Below are 22,656 nucleotides of genomic sequence, written 5' to 3'. Positions count from 1 at the left end.
ATCTTTGATCCACCATGGCAACAGTTGGTGGAGAAGGGAAACTGCAGGAAGAGGAATAGCAATTCCAGTGATATGGGTGATTGTATCAGAAATGTCCTGCACAACTTGACTGATGCTGTCCAATGGGGGAGGGGGGGGGGGAGGGGGGGACGTAACAGCAGACACATGCAACTGCCAACTGGCTCTTCGAGGCACTCAATATGATAGTCAATCCATCTGGCAGTGGGACGGAAGTGACATAATCTCAGGAGAATGGTCTCAGTCACACAGACCATCATGCACTGAGCAATGCAGCAAATCTAAGAGATGATGGGAAGTGAGCATTAGGTAAACAGCTGAAAAGGTGCTGTGGACAGCACTAAACTAGACAGGGGAACCACCACTGAGAAGACACAGATCACGGTTGGTAAGAAGCTAATCAATCTAAAGGCCACTACCAAATGAAGTGGTACTTCATCACAAGGGATGGTGAAAACTGAAATCCCCACGTTGAAATCCCCACGTTGAAGTAGGATTGGGGGTGGGGGCAGTAAGGGTGGGAGTGGGAGGGGGAAATTTGTGAGATTAAGATGGTCAACTCAAGGTAAGTAAGTGACATGCCTGGAGGTATGTTCATGCTGCAAATCATCGATGAAGAAGCAATACCATATAAGTAGCAAAACATGAATTGTACAGGAGAACCGTCTAGAATACCTGATACATTTCACAAGGACACAAAATTTGTATTTTTGCACTACAATGATGTTCTGCATTGTAACAAAAAGCGAAACAAACAAAATACTCTTTAGAAAGCTTAATTATTGCTGATATGAGGGATTTATGCATCAGGAATGTTACTTACGCGGTATTTGCTTGTCAGTCTCCTGTATGACTTATCACTTTTATGTTATTTTTGGTGCTGAGAAAACAGTAACATCATTTTGGAAAGACTTTATTGAAATACTTCATGGAAAAACTTCAAACATACACATGGTTCACATATATCGGCTAATGACTGTAGATTTCTTCAAGAACAAACTGCTGAACAAAGAACTACACCGCACTATTACTGTTGAAACAGTAACGTCCAAGATTATGATCATTCGCGTGGGATGTTGTCATAACAGCAATGATAATCCTTAGGGATAATGGCTGTAAGTTGTTGACAATGAACCCATTTGGCTTTCTTGATTTTCAGTCTTAATTTTTATAGTTTTGGGAAGAAAACTTTTCCAGAAATCTTTCTCTGACATCTTGGTATTTTTTACCACACTTCATTAAGTGCACTTGAGAGTAAATAATACTGTTTGGATGGTAGTGTATCGCCATGCGGTCCATAACTGTTGGCTCATTCCTTGCAGCTCTTTCAGGCCTAATGTGAGTCATAAAGTCACAAACTTCTCTCTGCATAGTTCGTGAAAAAGGAGTAATCTACATAAGACTTTGGTAAGATAGAAGCTTTCTTCTCACATCTTCACATATCAAGGCATACTGGCTAGGAAGTGTAACTTCACGTCCTTTAGACTTTTCGTTTGTTTTGTTTTTGGAGCACTAAAACAACTACCGTATTTACTCGAATCTAAGCCGCACTCGAATCTAAGCCGCACCTGAAAAATGAGACTCGAAATCAAGGAAAAAAAATTTTCCCGAATCTAAGCCGCACCTGAAATTTGAGACTAGAAATTCAAGGGGAGAGAAGAGTTTTAGGCCGCACCTCCAAATCGAAACAAAGTTGGTCCATTGTAATATAAGACACAATTTAGGTCGAATGAATGACGATCCAGCTACAGTAGTTTGGTTCGAGTCACAAGCTTAGCAGTTAAGCTTTACCACGTAGCCATTGCTATGCGTCAGGTGCTCCGTCCATATTTATACGGGTACCCTTCCTTTTTCACGTGCTTCATTTGGTTTGAGCTGATTGCTTATTTTTCTTTGATCTGATAAGTGCTGTTCTCTTTGTTATAGGTGTTTACGTCACTCGAAGCTGAAAATGCGTTACTGTACTGTGTCATGCATTGTTTGTCGCATTCTGATTATGAGTGTTTACAACCTGTTGCCGCTCGCGGCATGGCTTTCTTTTGTGCGTGCTACCGTCGCTTACAACTACAAAAAAGAGAGAGAGGAATCGTCTCATTAGCGAAACAATGGCAAGAGACTGCTATTTGTTGTTACTTACACTGCTGCTTTCTTTGATAATGATCAACAAGAACCAAATAATAGACTGTGTATGATAGAAGATGTTCTCAATGAGAGTTTAGCGAAAAATTTTCTCCGTTTGAACATCTTTGCAGGCGCCTCTTTAGTACATTACAATCTGTACAGAAATTAGAATTATCTTAAATTTAAAAATCTAGTCAATTGCCGTGCTTCATTTCTGACTGTATCACTATTAGGCATAAGAATAATACGATGTAACGGTACATTGACTACCGCGCCTCCACCAACACAAAGATATAATTTACAATCGCGCACGCAGAAGAGCGCTGCGCCTGCGACCGATTTTTATAAATAATTTTGTTCTTCTTTTTACTTTTGCGTAGGTGTTTGTTTTTTAACAACTAATTGATTACTCTCTCTCTTGTCTTCATATGTTCAAGATGTGTATTTTCGGCGCTGTGTTAAATATTCTTTTGGGTGGAAATTAAAATTATATTACGAAACGAAGTTGTTTCAATTGTGATTCGAAATGGTTATCGCCGAATTTGTAAATTGATCCTGACAGTGACAACTTGAAGGAGTTTTCAACAGACAGAGAAAAGTGAAAGACAGGTCGTCCTACAAGAGAATTAGGATGACAGCCATGAAGACTATATTGTAATTAGTACTGCATTTCTAACAAGATAATAAGGTAAATTTCAACTAGTTTCTGATGCTATTTCCATACAGTCGCTTTTTGTAGTGTTGCCGACCCGGTCTGCCATGCACGGTCAAATTACAGCACTATCTCAATCAATAATACGAAGTCCGCCTTATCCATAACTTATTCCATCAAAATTCAAAACCCAATAAGATTTTCTATTTTGCATTTTCACGGCAGAACCCTGAGGAAAGGAAACACTACAACGAATATAAACATGACATGATATGTATATTCTTCCGTGTTTACTGTTGTCTCACTTTAGTGTTGTAGTTTATTAGGCAGACAGGATTTAAATGAGATAGCAGCAAACACAAAACAACACATGGCAAAATGTTTACATTCATATTATTCTTATAGTGAAGAGAATACTGCATGTGATTCACAATTCATAAAAGTTCCTATTAGCAACCATCTCTTCTCACAGGTAGGAAAAAATTCAGAACGTAGAGTTGGCCATATTGACAAACATCCCAAACAGACTTGCCAGTCGGATTTTCATAGTACATTGAAATGCTGCTACATTTAAAGATGAACTATACAGAATTTGTATTTACTTCGTTAGATAATGTATGAAAATGCAGCGGTCGAAACTCGGGGCAGAGAAAAAAGCTCATCTTCCACCTTTTTTTTAAATTTACTGACGCAGAGGTTTTGGCGCCAGTATTTATCTTTGTGCCTGCAAAGCAAGCCTGTGTAGCGCTACATATATTCGATGGCAGAGGTTAGTTGTGGCTGCATGTACCAACATTTTTCAGAACTTCCACTTGCTTCGCATTCAATTCTAAGCTGCAGGCGGTTTTTTGGATTACATAAACCAGAAAAAAAGTGCGCTTAGATTTGAGTAAATACGGTAGACCCATATGCACCCTCATCAAGACTGCAGAACACCAAGACAATGAGAGGAGTTAAAAATAACGTCAATCCCAATCGACGGAAGAGAAGACAGCTAAAAACAGGGACGCGGAGAAAGGTCTATAAAATACGGCATAGAGAAACGAAGGTTAAAACTACAGATTAAATGTCCTTCACCCTATTCCTACGACGGATAAAATTAAAACATGGGCGACCGGCTATGCGCCGTTTGCTAAAATGGCCGATAACTCAGATGGCAAACACAAATGAGAACAGAAGTGATTAAAAAATGGCATTTTGTCAGGAAATGGTGGACCATCAAAGGTTGAGGGCAATGAGCACAAAGTGGTGGGGGAGCAAATGGTGATGGCTACAAGAACAGTGCCTGATACGCAACCTAGTTAAAATGGTCTCCTCTTGGTGAAGAGGCCGAGGGGTGGTCATCCAAGCCACTGGGAGAGGCTTAATAACCAGGAACTTGTTCTCATGAAGGGAGGACCATGGTGATGCCAAAGTGACACTACCTGCTGACAGACAGCAACACAGAGATCATCGGAGGGACTGTAAGAACTAGCGGGCTGAGGTACGAGGACTGCAGCCTTGGCAGCAGCCTCAGTAGGCTCGTTTCCTGTTGGACCCACATGACTAGGAGCCCATATAAACATCAGTGGCTCCATCCAGAGTGAGCAAGTGACAGCTTTCCTGGACCTGCTACATTAAGGGATGGGTAATGTACAGTACAAAGAGGCTTTGAAGGGCACTGAGAAAGTAGGAGCAGATGACGCAATTGAAAAGCCTGTGTTGTAGGATGTACTGCGTGGCATGATACAGGGTGAAGAGCTCTGCTGTAAATACTGAGCAGTGTTCCGGAAGCTGATACTGAAAAACATTGATATCAATGACACAGGCACACCCGACACCATGGTCAGTCCAAGAACCATCAGTGTACGCAAAGGTACTATCGTGACATTTCGTGTGCAGATCTTGAAACTGAAGGTCATAGAGCAAGGCAGGAGTTGAGTCCTTAGGAAGTGAATGAAGGCCAAGGTTAACACGGGCCGCCACATGAGGCCAAGGTGGTGAAGGGTTCATGTCCATTGGGAAAGTGGCAGGGAGTGTGAAGTTTAGCTGCCAGAGCAAGAGCCGAAAGCAAACTCCAGGTGGTAACAGAGAAGAAGGACGCATCCCATACTTGCGATCAAAGGAATCATCGAAGAAGGAGGCATCAGATGGGTAGCCATGCATGACAAATGGCATGCATATCTGCTGACGAGAAAGTCATGGCGGTAGGGCAAAGGTAGTCCAGCAGCTTCTTCATACATTTCGAAAAAATTGACATAGTGGGAGAGATGGGTGTGGCTTTCGTGTAATTGGCCATTATATCAGCAGAATGTAAGCATTTGTATTTTTTACTTGACTGAGTATACAATAGGCGATCAATAAATTTATATTCCTCTATTTTCTTTTCTTTCTTGAATACCGAACAAACCAGTGGATGAGGAGGATGATGTTCCACACAAATGACACACAGAGGTGATTGAACTCAGAAGGACTATCTTGGTAGAGTGATCATCAACAGTAACTGCATTTTGGGTCCACCATGCAGTGGAAGGACATATGACCAAAGTGTAAGCATTAGAAGCGCTGCAGGGCTAATGACTCAACTTCTCCTAATTTGCCTTCAATATGTTCCACAAAAAATAAAGGCTTTGTCACAGTGAAAGTATCCCCATCAGTTCGAGTATAAAGTATTGTGTTAATTGTTTTGCTCCTAGATACAGGGTGTATATGTGGACAAGGAAAAGAAATTCCCGGATTTTTCCCGGATTTCCCGGTTAAAAATACACTTTCTCCCGGGTGACAGTATATTTTCCCTTATCAATCCTTTGAATGGTTATGGTTTTATACACGAGTGTACAATTTCCCGGCACTTTAGAAAACGAAACTCAGGGAAAAAGACACATTTTGGAAATATCTTTGATGTGCAGCAACATTTACACTGCGTATTTTCGTATTACGAAAGCATACATTGGAATTCCACCAAACACCGCTTGTTACTTTCCGAATCATTGAAATCGAGATTTCGATGCGCTTTTGTAAGCCGTTCATAGCTCATGTCACGTGATCTCGCCAGCCGATGACAGCGAATATTCAGAGCATAGGACACGTGGTGTAGTCAGCCAACAGCAACATCACTCTTAAGTAGCACGAACACACAAACAGGGAAAGTTCATAGTTTAAATTAATATACATAGTGTTGCTACAAGAAAAGCAAAGATTTCACATATAATATTGGTCTCAAGCTGCAAGAGAAGCTAAGCTTTCGCATATACTGTTGATCTTTTTTGCGCGTGTTACGCTTTAAGACATATCACACTAATGTGCCTGTAAAATTTTTAATAATGACATAAATGTCTGATCTTCAGGGTTCGAAATTCTTCTAAATGGCTCGTCGTCAAAGAGTAGATTTTTAAAAGATAGTCAAACACTGTGTGATTTAATAAATTCATGGTACATTCTTGCACATAGCTCAACTTACGTAGAAGGATATTTACTTTGAAAGTAACGCTTCTCAAACCACCATTCACAATATTTTCCCACGACCTGTTAGAAATAGATTCGTTTCAGCAGTTGCCAGAGAGCGCAGATAACAGGCGACACTGCGCTTGGGTAGCTACCATGACGTAGGAAGCCCTTATGTACGTCCGTGTAAAACACTGAAAGATCATACATTATGTCATAAAAGAAAGAAGACATAAGAGGATACTGCAAGAGCATCAGAATTTCGTGAACCGTATTAAAACGTGCACATTTAAAGTGCATACTTAAAGGGCACATTCGTATGTCCAGATTCCCAATGAAGTAGACCTCGACCTGATATTAAGCTATTCAGTGTTGTTTTCGGGATGTAAATTTTCTTGGTGCACCAGTACTGTATTACATCATGTTTGATTCTTTATTATGGCATAATGCCATATGTGCTAGAAAATGAAAACGTGCACTTGAAATGCAGCAAACAGTTGAAACTAGCCAGTACTGTGGAATTAAACATTCCGTTTCAAATACATTGACTGCTTCTGCGGAAAAGGTTAACAAAAGTCAAATTTCTCTAGCAAACAGACAAAAATAGCTTGATTGTTCTGCAAGGCGATTAATGCTTGACTGTCAGAAAGGTGGGAATAAAATCAAATCTGAAACTAATGACATATTTCAGCATTCCGTAATTATGTGATGTGTTTTAATTCACTTGATAGCTCCCGGCCACAGATATCCGTTTTGTTTTCATTTGACGCCAGAGTAAACGAAGTGGAAACAGCAAAATCACTAATGTAAACACAGGTCACGTGGAGACTACCCACTACAACTGCTCTGCGCATCAGTCCCGAATCTACGATGTTTGCGAACCGGGTCATTACAAAAAAAAAAAAAAAAAAAAAAAAAAAAAAAAAAAAAAAAAAAAAAAAAAAAAAAAAAAAAAAAAAATTGAATTCATCTTGTCTATTCAGGAGAGTGGAAATTGAAATGTCCTGTGGTGCCTCTCCTGCTCCCAGTCGGTTGGTTTGACAGCCTGCCCCTCTTTAAAAAAAAATCTCGCAATTAATAGTGGATGGAATTATTTGTAATCGAGAGAACAAGAACTCTTCAGAAAATCTGAACTCTTTATTGCCTATTAGTTAATAACTTTCTGTTTTGTATGACTTAAAATTAAATAAAGGATATATTTAAAACCAATACTGACAAGAGATAAGCAAGAAATTACACATTTCTTCAAACCTTAGCTCCTAGCATTTTTTTCTTTCTAATCTTGCTACAACTTTACATGGTGTGCTTTCTTTTCTGCGAAAGAATCTATTACCTCATAAAAGTTCGTCGAACAGTTTGCTACAGGAAAAATCGAAATGTTGCTATCTAATACTGAAAAAGCTGTTAATACAAATAATAGCTAAGACTGGTGTGTTTTCTCGATCTGATTACGTCTATTTTGTTACTGTCTGCTAAATAAAACAAAATAGGCCTTTCTAATATGGCAGCAATTTTGTAACACACCAAATAAACGAGACTGTTTTTGCACAAATAGCCATTTTTATAAGACGACAGAATATAATCCAGTAAGTACCAATATCAAATGCCCATTAGGCCTACTAAAGCAAAAAGCTTTATGTTAGGAAATAGTTTCACATTTCATTCATATGCACCAGCTTCTCTAGCATGAGACTGAAAAGTAGTATTACGAAATTTTTATATAAATTTGGGATCGTTTTATTCTTCCATAATTTGTGTGATGTCCCCGTTTCTTCTCCTTCCTCGTTCTAACAAACGATCTTGTCATCACCAAATCTGTAGCTATTCCTGCCATTGTCAAAATTTGTTCGCCGATTAACTTCACTAACCCTGCCAGAATCACAGGTTTAGTTGTTCCGCGATTATTTTTCGGTTAGGCGTTATTACGTGTTCGAACAACACGTTTTCCACGTTACTTCCAGAATAGAACTTACACGGCTGCTAGCCGGGAACTGTACTACTGGTCCTTACAAGTGTAGCAATCTGGTCAAAATCTTTGTCAAAATTTCATTTTCTTGGATACATCGAGAAGATAATACGTAATCTTTCTCACCTGTTATTCCTGTCAGTTGTTTATTTCCATTCTGGTGGTCTGAATCTATGGATTTCGCTAATAATTATAACAATGCTGATCATTCGCAAACCCAATCAACCACATAATCAGACAGCGATTGGCATTCATCCGTTAGGTTTTACTCCCTCAGCTTGTATAGCCCCGTTCCCTTTTGTCTGTGGAAAGTTTATTTCTAGATGCGACGAGGATTCTCCTGACAGAGGCTTCACGTACAATATGCATGCATTCAAAAGTCAACTCACTAGTCATTCAAAAATCAACTTTAAATGTGTTCAAAACTGGTCAAAAACCAACAGAAAAGCGTTTCAAAATCATATGAATAATCGATAGGCAAATGTGCGCTGGGTGCTAGGTGCTTTGTGAAACAAGTTTTTTTCCCTCAAGAATATGAATTTGGCGCCCCCTTTTCCCAGTAGCATCTAGCTACTTGCTGAGACTCCTTGCATAGCCAACAGCCACATTCCTGTTGCCAGAAGCGGGAGAATCTACTACTCAAACATGACTCAACTGCGCATGAGCCCGTGTGTAACTGCTAAAGCAAATCGACTGTAAACAGTTGCGATTTCACGCTCATTGGAGGCAATTTGTTGTTGTGAAGCACTGCATAGTGTTCATAAAGCCTTTGACACGTTTTCAATTGGCAGACACTTGCATGAGCACTGTGTCGTTGTTGTATATGGCTCATTTCCTTTACAATTTAACTTATCTTCGTTTTTTTCTCTCTCGTTTATGTTTTATTGTCGAAGTATTAGTCTGCAATAGCGGGATACAGTAATATCCTTTGTTAGAGTATCGGTTCTTACCAGTCAAAATTACAAAAATTTAACCGAAAACTAAAACAATGAAAAATTCCCGGAATTCTAAAAATATCCCGGGTTTTTCCCGGTTTTCTCCCGGATGAAAAAATTCCCGGGTTTTTCCCGGATCTCCCGGTTGTCCCAAGTCCTATACACCCTGTAGATAACTGGCTTGTTCCTCTTCCCACGGGGTAACCATGACAAGAAAAGCAGTAGAGTTATAATTATTCGCACTGAAATTTCTATACCTGTCTGATGAGATGGCCAGATCATAACAGTCACTTCTGGTGTAATTTAATACACTGCTGTCCACCGTAAATGCAACACCAAGAAAGACAAGAGGTAGCACAACAAAATTTATTTTGTAGATAACATGTTGACCAAGTATCAAATGATTACGTTTACAGACGTCTGTGACATGTGGTTCCTGCCAGAATCAGTAGCCAGAGTATCCGCCATTGTTGGAGATCACCGCTGCCACACGTCTCGGCATTGAGTCAAAGAGACGTTGGATGTGTTCCTGGGGGTACAGCAGCCCAAGCAGCTTCCACGCGTTGCCAAAGATCATCTGGTGTGGCAGCTGGGGATGTAATCTGGGTCACTCGTTGAGCAACCATGGACCACATGTTTTCTATCGGCGAAAGATCCGGAGAGCGAGCCGGCCAGGGAAGCAATTCAATCTGGTTATTGACGAAGAACCTTTGGACAATGCGTGCCATGTGTGGTCGCGCATTATCCTGTTGAAATATGGCTGTGGCCGAGGCCTGAAGGTAAGGAAGGACAACTGGCTCCAGCACCTCGGATATGTAGCGCCGGCTATTTAAAGTACCAGCAATGAGTACTAGAGGAGTGCGAGAGTAATATCCAATACCGCCCCATACCATAATACCCGGTGCAAGACCAGTGTGGCGGTGCATAATGCAGCTGTCCAGCATCCTCTCTCCACGGTGTCTCCACACTCGAATCCGACCATCGTGGTGCTGCAGACAGAAGCGTGCCTCGTCAGTAAAGACGTCATTCCATTCTGCCGTCCACATCCGTCTGTCATCACACCATTGGTGACGGAGACATCTGTAGTTCTGCGTCAATGGTAGACGAAGCAATGGACGTCACATGCCGCAACAGCTTGGAATCCCATGCTCGCCACACAAGTACTCACAAAAATGTCGTGAGCCCGAGGAGGTGAAGCCAGTCGTGTCTGTTCTGTAGGATTGGCACATATCTTTATCCTATGGTGCAACCAGTGAAGTACCTCCCAGGGAGGATCGTTGGGGTAGAGGGTGGCGTAACATTCATTCAATAGCTTCCATTGCAGAAATGGTCACATTATCTGGATGTTTAATCCTGTTTTCATAAGATTGCCAGAGTAGTGGTGCACGTACAAGTAGCTCCAGGATGAAGTTAGGCAACATTAACATAGTAATATGAAATGATACTTACTTGATGTCCAATGAACCTAGTTAAATAATGATTTCTTATCCTCATTTAACTAAAGAATTGAAGTATAAATTAGATGTGCAACTGGTTTACCAGCTCTCTTTGTGGTTAGTCCTAGGTACAAATAAAGTGAGAATGTATAAATAGGTTTTGGTTATGTCACATTATGACTTTGTCATACTTTTGGACTTAATTCAAGTTGAATTATATGAAAATGGTACTCCGTACAAATGCTATGCGCCAATAGTTTCCAGTTTAAGAATTTTAAAGTTGATAAAATAAAGAGAGACAAAATGTTACTATTTTAATTTTACAATGCTAAAGGGTGTTTATAACTAACAAATTAGTTATTTATTTAATAGAGGTGTGATCACACCACTCACTCAAGGGTGGAGATTTGCGGTATAATGCGCTATAATGTATTACTTCTGGTAAATCGACATATTACCCAAACTCTACTCAATCACCGAAAATATGTTGGCAATAGTGAAAGTATTTGTTATTGGCTAGTTTAGAACTGTGAACTGTTCAGAAGTAGTAGTTGTTTGTGCATGTACACTGGCCAAATGGAAGCCACATCTCCAAGGCTTGATGACAATGGTCATTAGGTCGAATATATAAACATTCATTGTAAATATGGTGTTCCCTTACATCGTCGATTGTACCAGTAGACATAACTGTTATCAGGAGAAATAGTTTCTATCCTTTAATAGAAAGCTGGGATGTGATAAAAGTTTACAGATTTCAGCACAGAGATGCTGCAGACGTGAAGTAATCCATGTCAAGAAATAATTACATCTCTTGTCTGAGCAGTATTTCAAGAGGCAGCATTTTAGAGTTTAAGAGTAACAGGACTCGCAATTTGAAGACACACACACTATTTCAGACATAAGGTACACCTCAGTAAGGCCTATTACAGTGGAGCTCCTGGCTCAATTACAAACTTAAAAGTAATAAGCAAATAAGAGTACAGTAAGAAATTGTAATGTACAGTTCTGAGTAGCAGCCAGTAGATCAAGAGTAGCCAAGCCCAGTTCATAACCTCTCAATGCAAATCGAATCATAAGGCGTCTTAAGATTAACATATGTAAATAAAGCGCCCAAACTGGGCCAATTTAAATCCCGGCTGAAATGTAAATATAAATACCTTTGACCACTCCAGTAGACACGTGAAGCAGTATTGGTGCAAACAACTATTTGTGAAGGATTTATTTTGTAGTTTTCCCAGACAGATTGCACAGTTTGGTTCCGGTGAAGCACGGTCAACAGGTGTTAACACAGAAGTCTTGTCATCCACTGGACTTCCTGTGAGCGAGCGTGAAGGTGACTTTGGACTAACTGTTCCATGAACAGTTAGTGGGGTACTGCAAGTTTCCCTGTCCATCCTATTTCAAAAATAATAGATTTAGTTATATAATTCATAACTAATATTGTCGAAAATTTAATAATTTAAATAAAACTTATTCCTCACAAATAAACAATATCATTAACACTTAATAATGAAATACAAGTTTTTAAATGTGCGCATGTGCCAGACACACACACACACACACACACACACACACACGCGACAAGTATAACTCACACGGGGCTACTGATTTCAGTTTTGAAGTGAAGGAAAGGAAATAACAGGAAGAGAGATTAAGACAGAAAGAAAGAATGAAACATCATATAATGAAAGAGATGAAATGACATAACTGGGGGTCTAGACTAGACTTGAACTCTATTGCTGACTGCCTCTCACTGCCTGTACCCTTACTTATTTTAAACAGACACATTAAAAACCAAAGTTAATCTTTTTTTTTTTTTTTTTCCATATTTGTACATAGATGTGTAGCTCAGTAGGTAAGTGCCAGACTAAAAATTCTTTTTCCGTCACTTGTCACTTATTTCACCCCTGCCAATGATTTGTCAGTTTGTAAATTGCCAAGATGCACTATAGTTTTTAGACAATTTTGAACTGTCGTTTCCCTGGTAAGTGATTTGGTTAAGTCAACTAAAATGCTGGACATAGGCAAGTGCATACACCCCCTTATCCCAAATAGGAGAATGCCTAGCAAAGAACTGTGGAGTTTAAACCAACCTTCTGATGAAAATCCATGGGAAACTGTCTTTCATGTTTGCTCAATGGAAAGCAACTGGACGGCTTGCTCATTCTGTGTACTGAAATCGGATGTGAATGGATCTGTATATCAGTGGGCATTGCTATCATTATACTGATCAGGAGGGAACTGTGCTCAACACCCTAATACTCAACACCAGAACAGTCTTTTTCACAGTATGAACCACCTGATGACATTAGTCTGTGAAATTCAGCAAGCTATGTCTAAAACCCAAGATGTGATACCATTCAATCAACCCAGGGGGACCAATATGTAGCATGTCTTCAATTTTATGGTTACATAATGAATAAGACAGGGAGAGTCTCAAACAAATAAGGAATGAGACTTGCCTCCTAGCAAGCTGGAAAAATTAAAAATTGTTAAAACCTGTCAATGAATCTCACCTGAGAGACCAAATTGCAGTAATTACATGGCATAGTCAACACAGACTTTTGCTGATCTCTGTGTTGAACACTCAATGTGATGCACAGAAATTTTGAAAAACCAACAGTGGCTGGGCAATCTCATGATAAAAGTTTATATTTCAACATACAAGGATTCTGATTCATCTCTCAAACTACTATAGCTCTGTTACTAAGAACACAATTGAAATTGATACTGTGCAAAAAAAAACAGTAATTGAGACACCAGTTATGAACTCTGCAAATCGTAGAAGTAGACACCGGTCAATTTATCTTTTTATTCATTTGCTGTCCACAAAAAACTTAGTTTTCAGAAGCTTTCATAGCTTTAGTTCATAAATACATTAAGATACAAAGTTGTATTAATTGCTCTTACCAGTAAAGATAAATGCATACATTGACATAAAAAGTGAATATCAGAAATTGCCCGATTTCTGTAACGAAGACAAGTTTATGGCTACACACTCAAACAGTTTTACAAGGAAACATTACAATTTGAAATCATCTGCTAAATAAAAGCATTTCTATATTAATAAATGTTTCAGGTTATTCTTTAAGATATTTAAATTAGCTAGCTTATTAATTACAGACGGTAGTCTATTCTAAAAAGAAATTGTTCCTATTGTACCTGGACTGCAGCCTGCAATCTTTTTCCTTTCCCCGTGTAGTTATGTGCACAACTGTTCACTGTATAATGTTCAGCAGGATGTATGATGTACATAGTGCAGTTGGTAATTATTTTATGTTTTCTGAAAATTCCTCTACAAGAGATCTCCCTTATTTACCTCAGCTACCACTCTTACCGCCATTTTTGTAGTCTGAAAAACTTGTCTGCATAGACTGCTGGTGCCCCATCCCAGATCTCCACAGCATACTTTATATTCAGATGTATCAATTCAGAATATATTTACCTCAAGGAAACATGGTCCAGGAAGTCTGAGACCCAATTTAGTAAGGGTTGGAACTTTAGTAGTGGCAACTATTTAATTACTGTTTGTCCAAAACAGATACGTGTTTTAAAGTTTTACTGACCTTCAAAGTAGTCACCAGCATTGTGTATGGCCCGTTGCCAGTGATGTGGAAGTCTTAGGATACTCTTAGCAATGCCAGTTGTGTTGACAGTTCGAGCGGCGCGGTCTATTGCCCGACGAATTTGTAGCAGTTCTGAAGCGAATGCCGTGAAGTGTTTCCTTCAGTTTAGAAATCAATTTGAACTCACGAGGGCAAGTCAGGGAGTGCAGTAGGTGGTATAGCACTTAGCAGCCCCATCAGTCAAACAAATCAATAACGGCTTGCACTGTACGTGCTTGAGCACTTACTCATAAATTGAGTAGCATTTATACTTAGGTTATAACTAAGGAAGAACTGCATTGTAACTGTCTTCTATTTATTCATAAGAATCTTACATAAAGCTGAAAGAATGTTGTAACTGATTTCACTACTGTTGGCAGTAGTTTGCATATCACTGCACCAGCTGACAAAGGACATGTCATCCACACAGCTTAATAACTTAGCAGTTTTGGGATTCTGTTAATTCATTCACAGTCACAAGGACAAAAAAGGCCCTAATATATTTCCTTTAGGCACACCATATGAAGTATCCTGTAGGTTAGTTTTTAGCAACTGTCCATTCCTTTTATGAGTTAGCTTAGTGTGCTGTTTCCTGCCTTTTAAATAGGAGGTACGTTGTTTCAAGGCTATTTCTCTCATCCTGCAATCTTATAATTTACGCAATAAAATAGTATCAAAAGTTTTACTCATAACCAGAAAGGTGTCTATTATCTTGTTTAATATATCAAGTATTAAAACTTGCTACTGTGTTACCTTACACTTTTGTTTTCTAAAACTATGCTGTAGATTGTTGAATAGATTCTGTTTGATGAAATATGCCTTGATTTTATATTACTTTCTCTAAAAAATTGTCAAGTTCTGAAGTTAACGATACTAGTCTGCTGTTTTTTGTGTCAGCTATTATTCATTTCCTATTCACCGGCAGAATTTCAGTGATTTTCAAATGGTCAGGAAATTATCCATGACACTGGATAGAGTTGCTTGTCCTGATATGCAATAGGGTAGACAGGATGACGTGTACTACATCAGGTCACTTGATGTGAGGTGGTACTTGAAGTTAAATTTACAAGACTCCTGTAAAGCCAGAGGAAAATCTGCTGGCACGAGTTCTGCTTGCTGCACTTGAAATTGAAGAGACACCAAGTGGGATGGAGAGAACATACCGGAACACACTTTGTAGGTATAATATCTGTAACAACATTCATGGTCGCCATATTAAACCACTGTTGTAATGCTTCAGTACTGTTCTACACATACAGTATGCTGGGTTCATTTTTGCTTTGGAATAATGTAAACAGACAATGTTTAAGTGCTAACACAAACAAATTTGCCTCGCATAAATGGATGTTTCATTACGTTTCCTTTCAAATTGTTGCCTGATAACTGTACTGCATCATGCCTAATTCAGTTCCTCAAGCAGATGTTGATGAGTTAACCACCTGAACTGAAACCGTCACAGAATGGAAATGGTAAGTTTTCACACATGGGTTCCTATTCAAAGTACTACATGTTCACTCACCTCTGTATGTCCTCAAGTCCTAAAGTTTGTAACAGGAATTTCTGAACACCCTGCAAACAGAGAGGGTAAACCACTGGGTGGAGGGTGTGGGGACAGTAGGTTATCGTATGATTCTATTGTCCCCACACCCTCCACCAAATAGTTTCTGCCCCTCTGCCCTGTAACTTACTACAATTCATGCCCCTCACCCTCGTTGCTCGCGCGCTCTGTCTGTGTCTGTGTCTCTCTCTCTCTCTCTCTCTCTCTCTCTCTCTCTCTCTCTCTCTCTCTCTCTCTCTCTCACACACACACACACACACACCTCTTCTCCCCTCTCTCCTCCTCTGCTTTTCTGCTTCCAGTCCCCCCCCCCCCCCCCTCTTCCCTCCTCCGTAGCCTCTCAACGCCTTGCCCTGCCACCTTCTAGAGTAGTTTGTGCACGTTCCACTAGACAGCACTCTTTTGTTCCCCACCCGCACACTGCTGCCCCTGCCCTTCTTCCAACTGATGCTTTCATTCTACAGAACAGTTTAAGCCTGGTTAAAGTGGCCAGAGATGGCAGTCATGTCTGCGTGAGGTGTACCTGCTTGCATGAATGCACGTGTGATATCCCTTCTTTTCTGAAGAAGGCTTTGCACAAAAGCTTAGTGAGTAACCGTCCTTCCATTGTGCCTGTTTGCAACTCAATGTGTCATTTTACAGTGAGTAGCAATCTATCTTTTTTGTAGTTGTTGATATTCCAACCTGGCTTTTCCATTGTTTAAAATCAAAATTGGGTGCCCAGCCATGTACTTCATTTGAATTTCTCAAGCACTTCTTTTGGGTCATTTATCATTTCATCCTTTCAATGTTATGCTGTTTTGTTCACGATATTGCTGATTCCACACACTCTTCATAAATTATTTCCCAGGATGTATGGAGGATAGAGGAATACATATTGTAATTACCATCACATATGAATGTTGTTATTTGTTATCATCTTTGTGTTATGACGATGTATGCTAGCAATTCTGTCCTCTGGGAATAAAAATGAGAATAATGTTAGTTCCACATCACACCTAGCCCCTTATGAGGATTATGGAAGTTGTCATTCATTGAAAGCTTGAGGTTTTATCTAAATTTGATGTGGCAAGTCAACGGAGAACTTGTGAAACATCTAGTAACTCCTTAGAATTTCTAAGGAGTGTGTCAGGAGGTAGATTCAAAGGGCACAAGGTCAAACACTACGCTGTAACAGAACTTAAGTATTCTGATGGATATTTCAGCAATTCTAGTGTTGTTTTTATTTCTGATTTCTCTGATTAATTTGTCAGTCTCATTCACAGTGGCAGGATACATTTGAATCTGGTTGACATTAATGAGATCAGAGTTTTGAAGCAGATTCATGGTCTCATCAACACAACCCCTGTGTCAGTCAGGGAAGTGGTTGCCAGGATATGAAGGTTTAAAGTATTTGTTAAAAATGCAGTGACCATGTTTGACTTTGCTGACGAAAACTACTTTTTTTCCATTTTCCCTTCTACTCCATAGATGCATCATGGTTGCCACAAGTTTCCCCAAGTGAAATTCCCCGATACTTCCCCGATTTCCAGACAAGTTTTAGCATTTTTCCCTGACAAATTTTAAGATCTCAAGGGTGAGTAAAGAAATAAGCTCACAAAAAAATTTAAGGACTTATGTATTTCCAAATGTGTGAGCAAAAATCTTAAGTACTAACATCAAGATATTTTGTAATGAACTGTTTTTAGACGGAGAAAGCAAGTTAAATGGTACACATGTTTCATTAAGACCACTGATGTTATTTTATTTCAATAAAACAAAAGACATATGGTGACAAAAATACGCATTTCCTCGGAGTCGCAAGACAGATTTAAAATAGCTCACTTATTTCATAAATAACCACTTTAGACAGAAAGAAGTAAGCCCCTTGAAAGAAGTGCATAAGGTGGGAAAGAGTTGTGTAAACCAACACAATAGGTAACTGCTAGTGAAATGTTGGTTCTAGCAAGTTTGTTATTGTCAGGTACTACCCACTATGTTATGCCTATTATTTTAGAGCTATTGTGTGTCCGCCTGCTTAGCTGAGTGGTAATGTACACCTACCATGGAGTGGGCCCAGATTCAACATTTTCTCCACTCATGGACTACGTGTTGTGTCGTCCTCCTCATCAATTCATGATCCCCGACAAGCAAGTCGCCCAATGTGGCTTCACCTAAACAAAGACTTGCAACCTGGCAGCCAAACTTCCCCAGATGTGTCCTCCCTGCCATCAATGTCATTCCTCTTATAGATATTGGGTGAATAGCATACTAACTGCCAGTGACTGCCACTATTTGCTACTTCTTATCACCCATACTTTCTAATATATGAAATACTTTCAAAGTGCCAAAATGTAGTACAATAAATAAAATGTCTATAAAACGCTGCACTGTACAATGTGCTTCCTGTGAGACAGTCACAATTCCTGAAATCCACTGTCCGTGGCCTCTGGCCTGCCGAGGAGCACTGCAGTCCTGGGTCCATGGATAAAGCATTAAAATCCGCTGCTTTATACCACATATAAACAAGCAGTTCAGTGAGACTAGATCCGACAGCAGAGCCTGCACGTTACTGGAAAACAATGGGCTTCAGATCAGCAATCCTGATCCGTTAGAGATACCTGCAGAAATGGCCTGCAGTTTTCGCCTGTCGTGGAAGTCCCCTCATGCGGCCAGCTACAGGTATTCACAAGTCACAGACACGACGTTGATGAAATGAGACCATGGTGATCAATCCATGCAACAGATAACTTGCACGAATACTCTGAGAATAAATACTAATGGAGATAGGCAACAACTCACCGCGATGGTGATCACTGACCTGCAGACAGGTGCTTAGAAAAGACAATCACACTCTCGCAACTAAATTTTCAGCCACAACCTTTGTCAGAAAACGAGAGCACACATATTTTCATATAATCACTAAGACATAACTCATGCACAAATGACCACTGTCTCTGGCCACTGCATCAATAGTCTCTGAGAATTAGATCCAAACAAACCTTTCATCACGCCTCCCTGCCTCTCATAGGCAACTGCTAGGCTAGTGACAAGAAGTGATGGCAGCACTGACTGCAAGCTTAGGCGAATGGTAGGAAAGGGAGAAGCATTAACCCTAGGATGCCCAAGCCTTTTTTTCTAACTTGGATGCCTAAGGGGGAGTTCAGTGAGCCCACAGGTATTAAATAAGTTTACTGACAAAAAATTACAACTTTCAAAATGGTTTATGTATTTTAACTAAGGCATCAGTTTATAAATGTTGTTAATTGTTGTAAATATTAGATTGAGTGAATAAAAAATTGGCATATTGCAAATACAAAATACAGATGTGTTCATATACAATAGACTACTCTGAGTCCTCAACTTCAAGGCAAGAGACACACTTCACAATTTTTTCTCAATGTGTGTACACACATGTTTATGACACTGTCCACAATACTGTTTTGGTTTACTTAGATTGTTGTACTTCTGCTTCTTTGTTTTAGCTTTTCTTACACAAATATGGCACCGATATTTCCCTGCAGGAGGCTGACGTGCTTCTGTTGTCACTTCTTTGATTTTCTTTTGTAGAGTAGTCTCCATTGATTGAACAATTTGGTTAGATAACCCTCTTGCATTGGCACTTCTTTCTTCTACCTGCAATTTCACTAGTTCCATCCCAGCTTGCAGAAGATAAAGTTTCCATTTGTTGTGTTTCTTTTCATTCCATCTTGGATGTTGCGGGGTGTATATGGTGGTTGCATTGATAGCACAAATGTCGATGAGAGAGTAAAATATAGACAGAGGTCATCTCTTTGTTCCCCTCTTGCAGGTGTACATACGCGCCATTTGATCAATGGTATCAATTCCCCTTTAGTAGAATTATAATATGCATTTATCTCTGTTTTATTCTTCTCTCCTCCAACAGTGCCTTTATCTTGGTGCACTGTTGCCAAACATCAGTAAGTTTTTACTTGGTTTCATTTTTGCTGTGTAGGACACCAAAGTTACTGGAGGCTTACGTGTTGGGAACTGCACTAACTCACTGCAAGTTTACAAGATAAATAACAGCTGACTGACATCAACAATCACTTCCTCTGAAAGTAAACCGATTGTTGTGAATATCAAGAATACCAACCAATGAGAAACTAACTTGCATTGTTGTAGAGATGAGAAATGCAAAATCCTACTAAGGGAAATTTTCTATAGCATGGAAGCCTAAGGGGGGGGGGGGGGGGGGGGCGGGGCGCGGGGGGGGGGGGGGAGGGGAGGTTTGTTGGACCCATAATAAGTTTCTTTATTTTTTCTTTCAAAGCAAGAATTTTCTATAAAATATAGTGACACTAATGTTTCATAAAATAGCCAACAAACAATAACTCAAAGGGAATATGTAGTATGAAAGTTACTTGGGCAAAAGCAGGGGACATAAAAAAAATTGTGGGTTCAACGAACCCCCCTCACCCCCCCTTAGCCATCCTAGGGTTAAGAATGAGGGAGTAGGAAAGCAGTGGATGTACTCAGCCGCATCCAGACAGCAACGATGCATGACATCTCAGTAAACAAACCATTTCATCTACTGAGATAAAAATGAGATATTTCCAGCTCTTTTTTTCAAATTTCCCTGATATTTTCCGGATTTCCAGAACTTGTGGCAACCCTGTGCATATACAAATTTAAGAACCACATTGCCACTGCAAAAGTGATTATGGCTGCCTGCTTTGTAACACTACCCAAATGCAGAAGTACCTCACTATAATGTGGAATGAGTCAATTCGCATCTAAAATTACCATTGTGTAATCAATTAGGGTCTCCAATCACATTATTTACAAGAATAAACAAACAAATCCTATGCATGTATGCCCAGACACAACAGACTTCACTTTAAGTTCACATTCACTATGTGAAACAGTATACAGATGCTGTCAGTTTCCAACAATTGCACAGAGGAAATCGGATAGCAACTGTACAAGAAAAACACGTTGGTCCTCATAGCCGATCATCTTTTGATGGTGAACTTACTGCAATCTTTCCGGAGTATCTAAAGTATGAACGAATTGTGCTCTTACTAAAGAAAGGTCATTTGGGGAGAACTGTAAACTTCACCACTGCCTGCATTCTCAAAAATTAAATGAATTAATAATGAAAGGTAGACTAATAAATTACATAAATACACACAACATTTTTAATGAAGCAAATTTTGGTTTCCCAAGTAGGAGAAGTACACTGGCCATTACTGAGTTCACAAAAATTGGTATTTTAAGGCCTTAACAACAATGACTCTGTTATAGGTATATTCTTAGACTCGCCAAAGTCTTTTGATGCTGTTCACCATAAAATACTACTAAACATGTTATAAGCACCATGTGTAAGAGGAATAGCAAATCTGTGGTTCCAGTCTTACTTGGAAGACAAGGTGCAGAAGATACGAGTTCACACATCTCCTGCTGATAAATTTGTCAGACAAGAAACATATAAACATAGGTGTTCCTCAGGATAGTGTATTGGGTCTAATACCATTCCCCAGACAGTATAAGACTTGGAGAAAAAGTTATCTTTGCCAATAACAGCAACATCACTGTCACTGATAAATCACCAGATCTCCTATTAGACAAAGTAAATGAAACCCTCAAGGTTGTTTATTTTTGGGCAGTTTGTAATAAATTAATACTAAACATAGAGAATACAAACAGTACACATTTCAGCATAATAGGAGGAAACACAATTATGTCACATTAAGCAGAGTTCATAAACAGTGTAACAAACACCACATTTTTAGGGGTGAGTATTGGGTGTTATTTAAGATGGAATGAAAACACAAAGATGCTCGCAAGAAGAATGTCATCAGCACGTTTTGCTAGCAGGGTCCAGCCATCAGTTTGTAACAGCTAATGTCTTGCAGTAACATACTATTTCTACATACACTAAATTCTCAGCTATGGGATTCTTTTCTGGGGATCAAAGACACAATACAAGGGCATACTTTTTAAATGGCAAAAAGGTCCATTAGAACAATAATGAGAAGCATTAGTAGGGCTTATTATAAACAGCTGTTTAAAAAAATTGGGTGTCTTTACTGCGCAAAGTGAGGATATCCACTAACCTGTTTTACATATCAGGGAAATGTACTTCACTAGTAGTTCTATACACAATGATCATGGAACAAGAGCCTGCCTGGACTCACATTTATCACGGAAAAACAAACAAAGAAACTCAAAACAGCATTCTCTCTTAAGGAATAAAACTGTATAATAAATTGTCTTAGGAGAAAAATGATTACTACAGTAAATCTGTTTAAAAAGGCAGCTAAAACACTCATAATAATTGTCTAGAGAATTCAGATTAGTGGTCCATAATGAAAAGGGGTAATATTTCCACACTACAAAACTGTAATGCTTTTGGGTCATTCCATGTCAGTTCAACCAGGGGCTCCAGCTCATAGTCTCAGATTTGACTGAAATTCAGTACACTAATTCTACCATGGGTGGAACACTCGTGTACAAAGTATTAGTTTCCCCTGCCAATTTGTTTAGAATTATGACTTGTGAAAGAAGGTAGCGTGACCCAGAAATTGCAACCCGCATCTGGCAATCTATCTTCAGACCCAAATTCAGGTCTTATTAACTTTGGAACTATTCCACACAGTCCAGTGAAATTTCTACAACCCAGTAACATCCACTTAGAGAACACACTCTATGAATCCAACACCAACAACTTATAACTGAGGGAAAATAAAAAACTCCAAAATGTGATTAAAGAAACGTAATACATTAAAAGGTACATATTGTAGGTGCTCTCTATGCCAAATATAATTCACTCAAAAAGGGTATACATTTTTTGTGGTAAGCTTAATGTGGCCTAAACACACACGGAACTCATCATGCCCATATCAGTCACAAAAACTGAGTTACATGCACACGAAAATATAAAAATTTGAAAAATTACCTGAAAAACATGGATTTTCTAAGTGTGGTAGCACAAGAGAG

General features: G+C 39.3%; 1 protein-coding gene across 2 annotated transcripts in view; it reads right to left on the bottom strand.

Annotated features, from left to right (window-relative positions):
- The window catches only part of LOC124615549 (E3 ubiquitin-protein ligase Topors), a 96,109-nt gene that overhangs the window by 67,258 nt on the left and 6,195 nt on the right, over window positions 1-22,656 (bottom strand). For both annotated transcript variants that reach the window (XM_047143523.1, XM_047143524.1), the window contains exon 3: window positions 11,709-11,946. In XM_047143523.1, coding sequence (XP_046999479.1) covers window positions 11,709-11,945 — 237 coding nt within the window. In that variant the 5' untranslated portion in view covers window position 11,946. The remainder of the gene's footprint in view (window positions 1-11,708; window positions 11,947-22,656) is intronic.

Source organism: Schistocerca americana, chromosome 5, assembly GCF_021461395.2.
Source record: "Schistocerca americana isolate TAMUIC-IGC-003095 chromosome 5, iqSchAmer2.1, whole genome shotgun sequence".
NCBI classification, from domain to species: Eukaryota; Metazoa; Arthropoda; class Insecta; order Orthoptera; family Acrididae; genus Schistocerca; species Schistocerca americana.
This window is presented reverse-complemented; position numbering and strand designations above follow the sequence as displayed.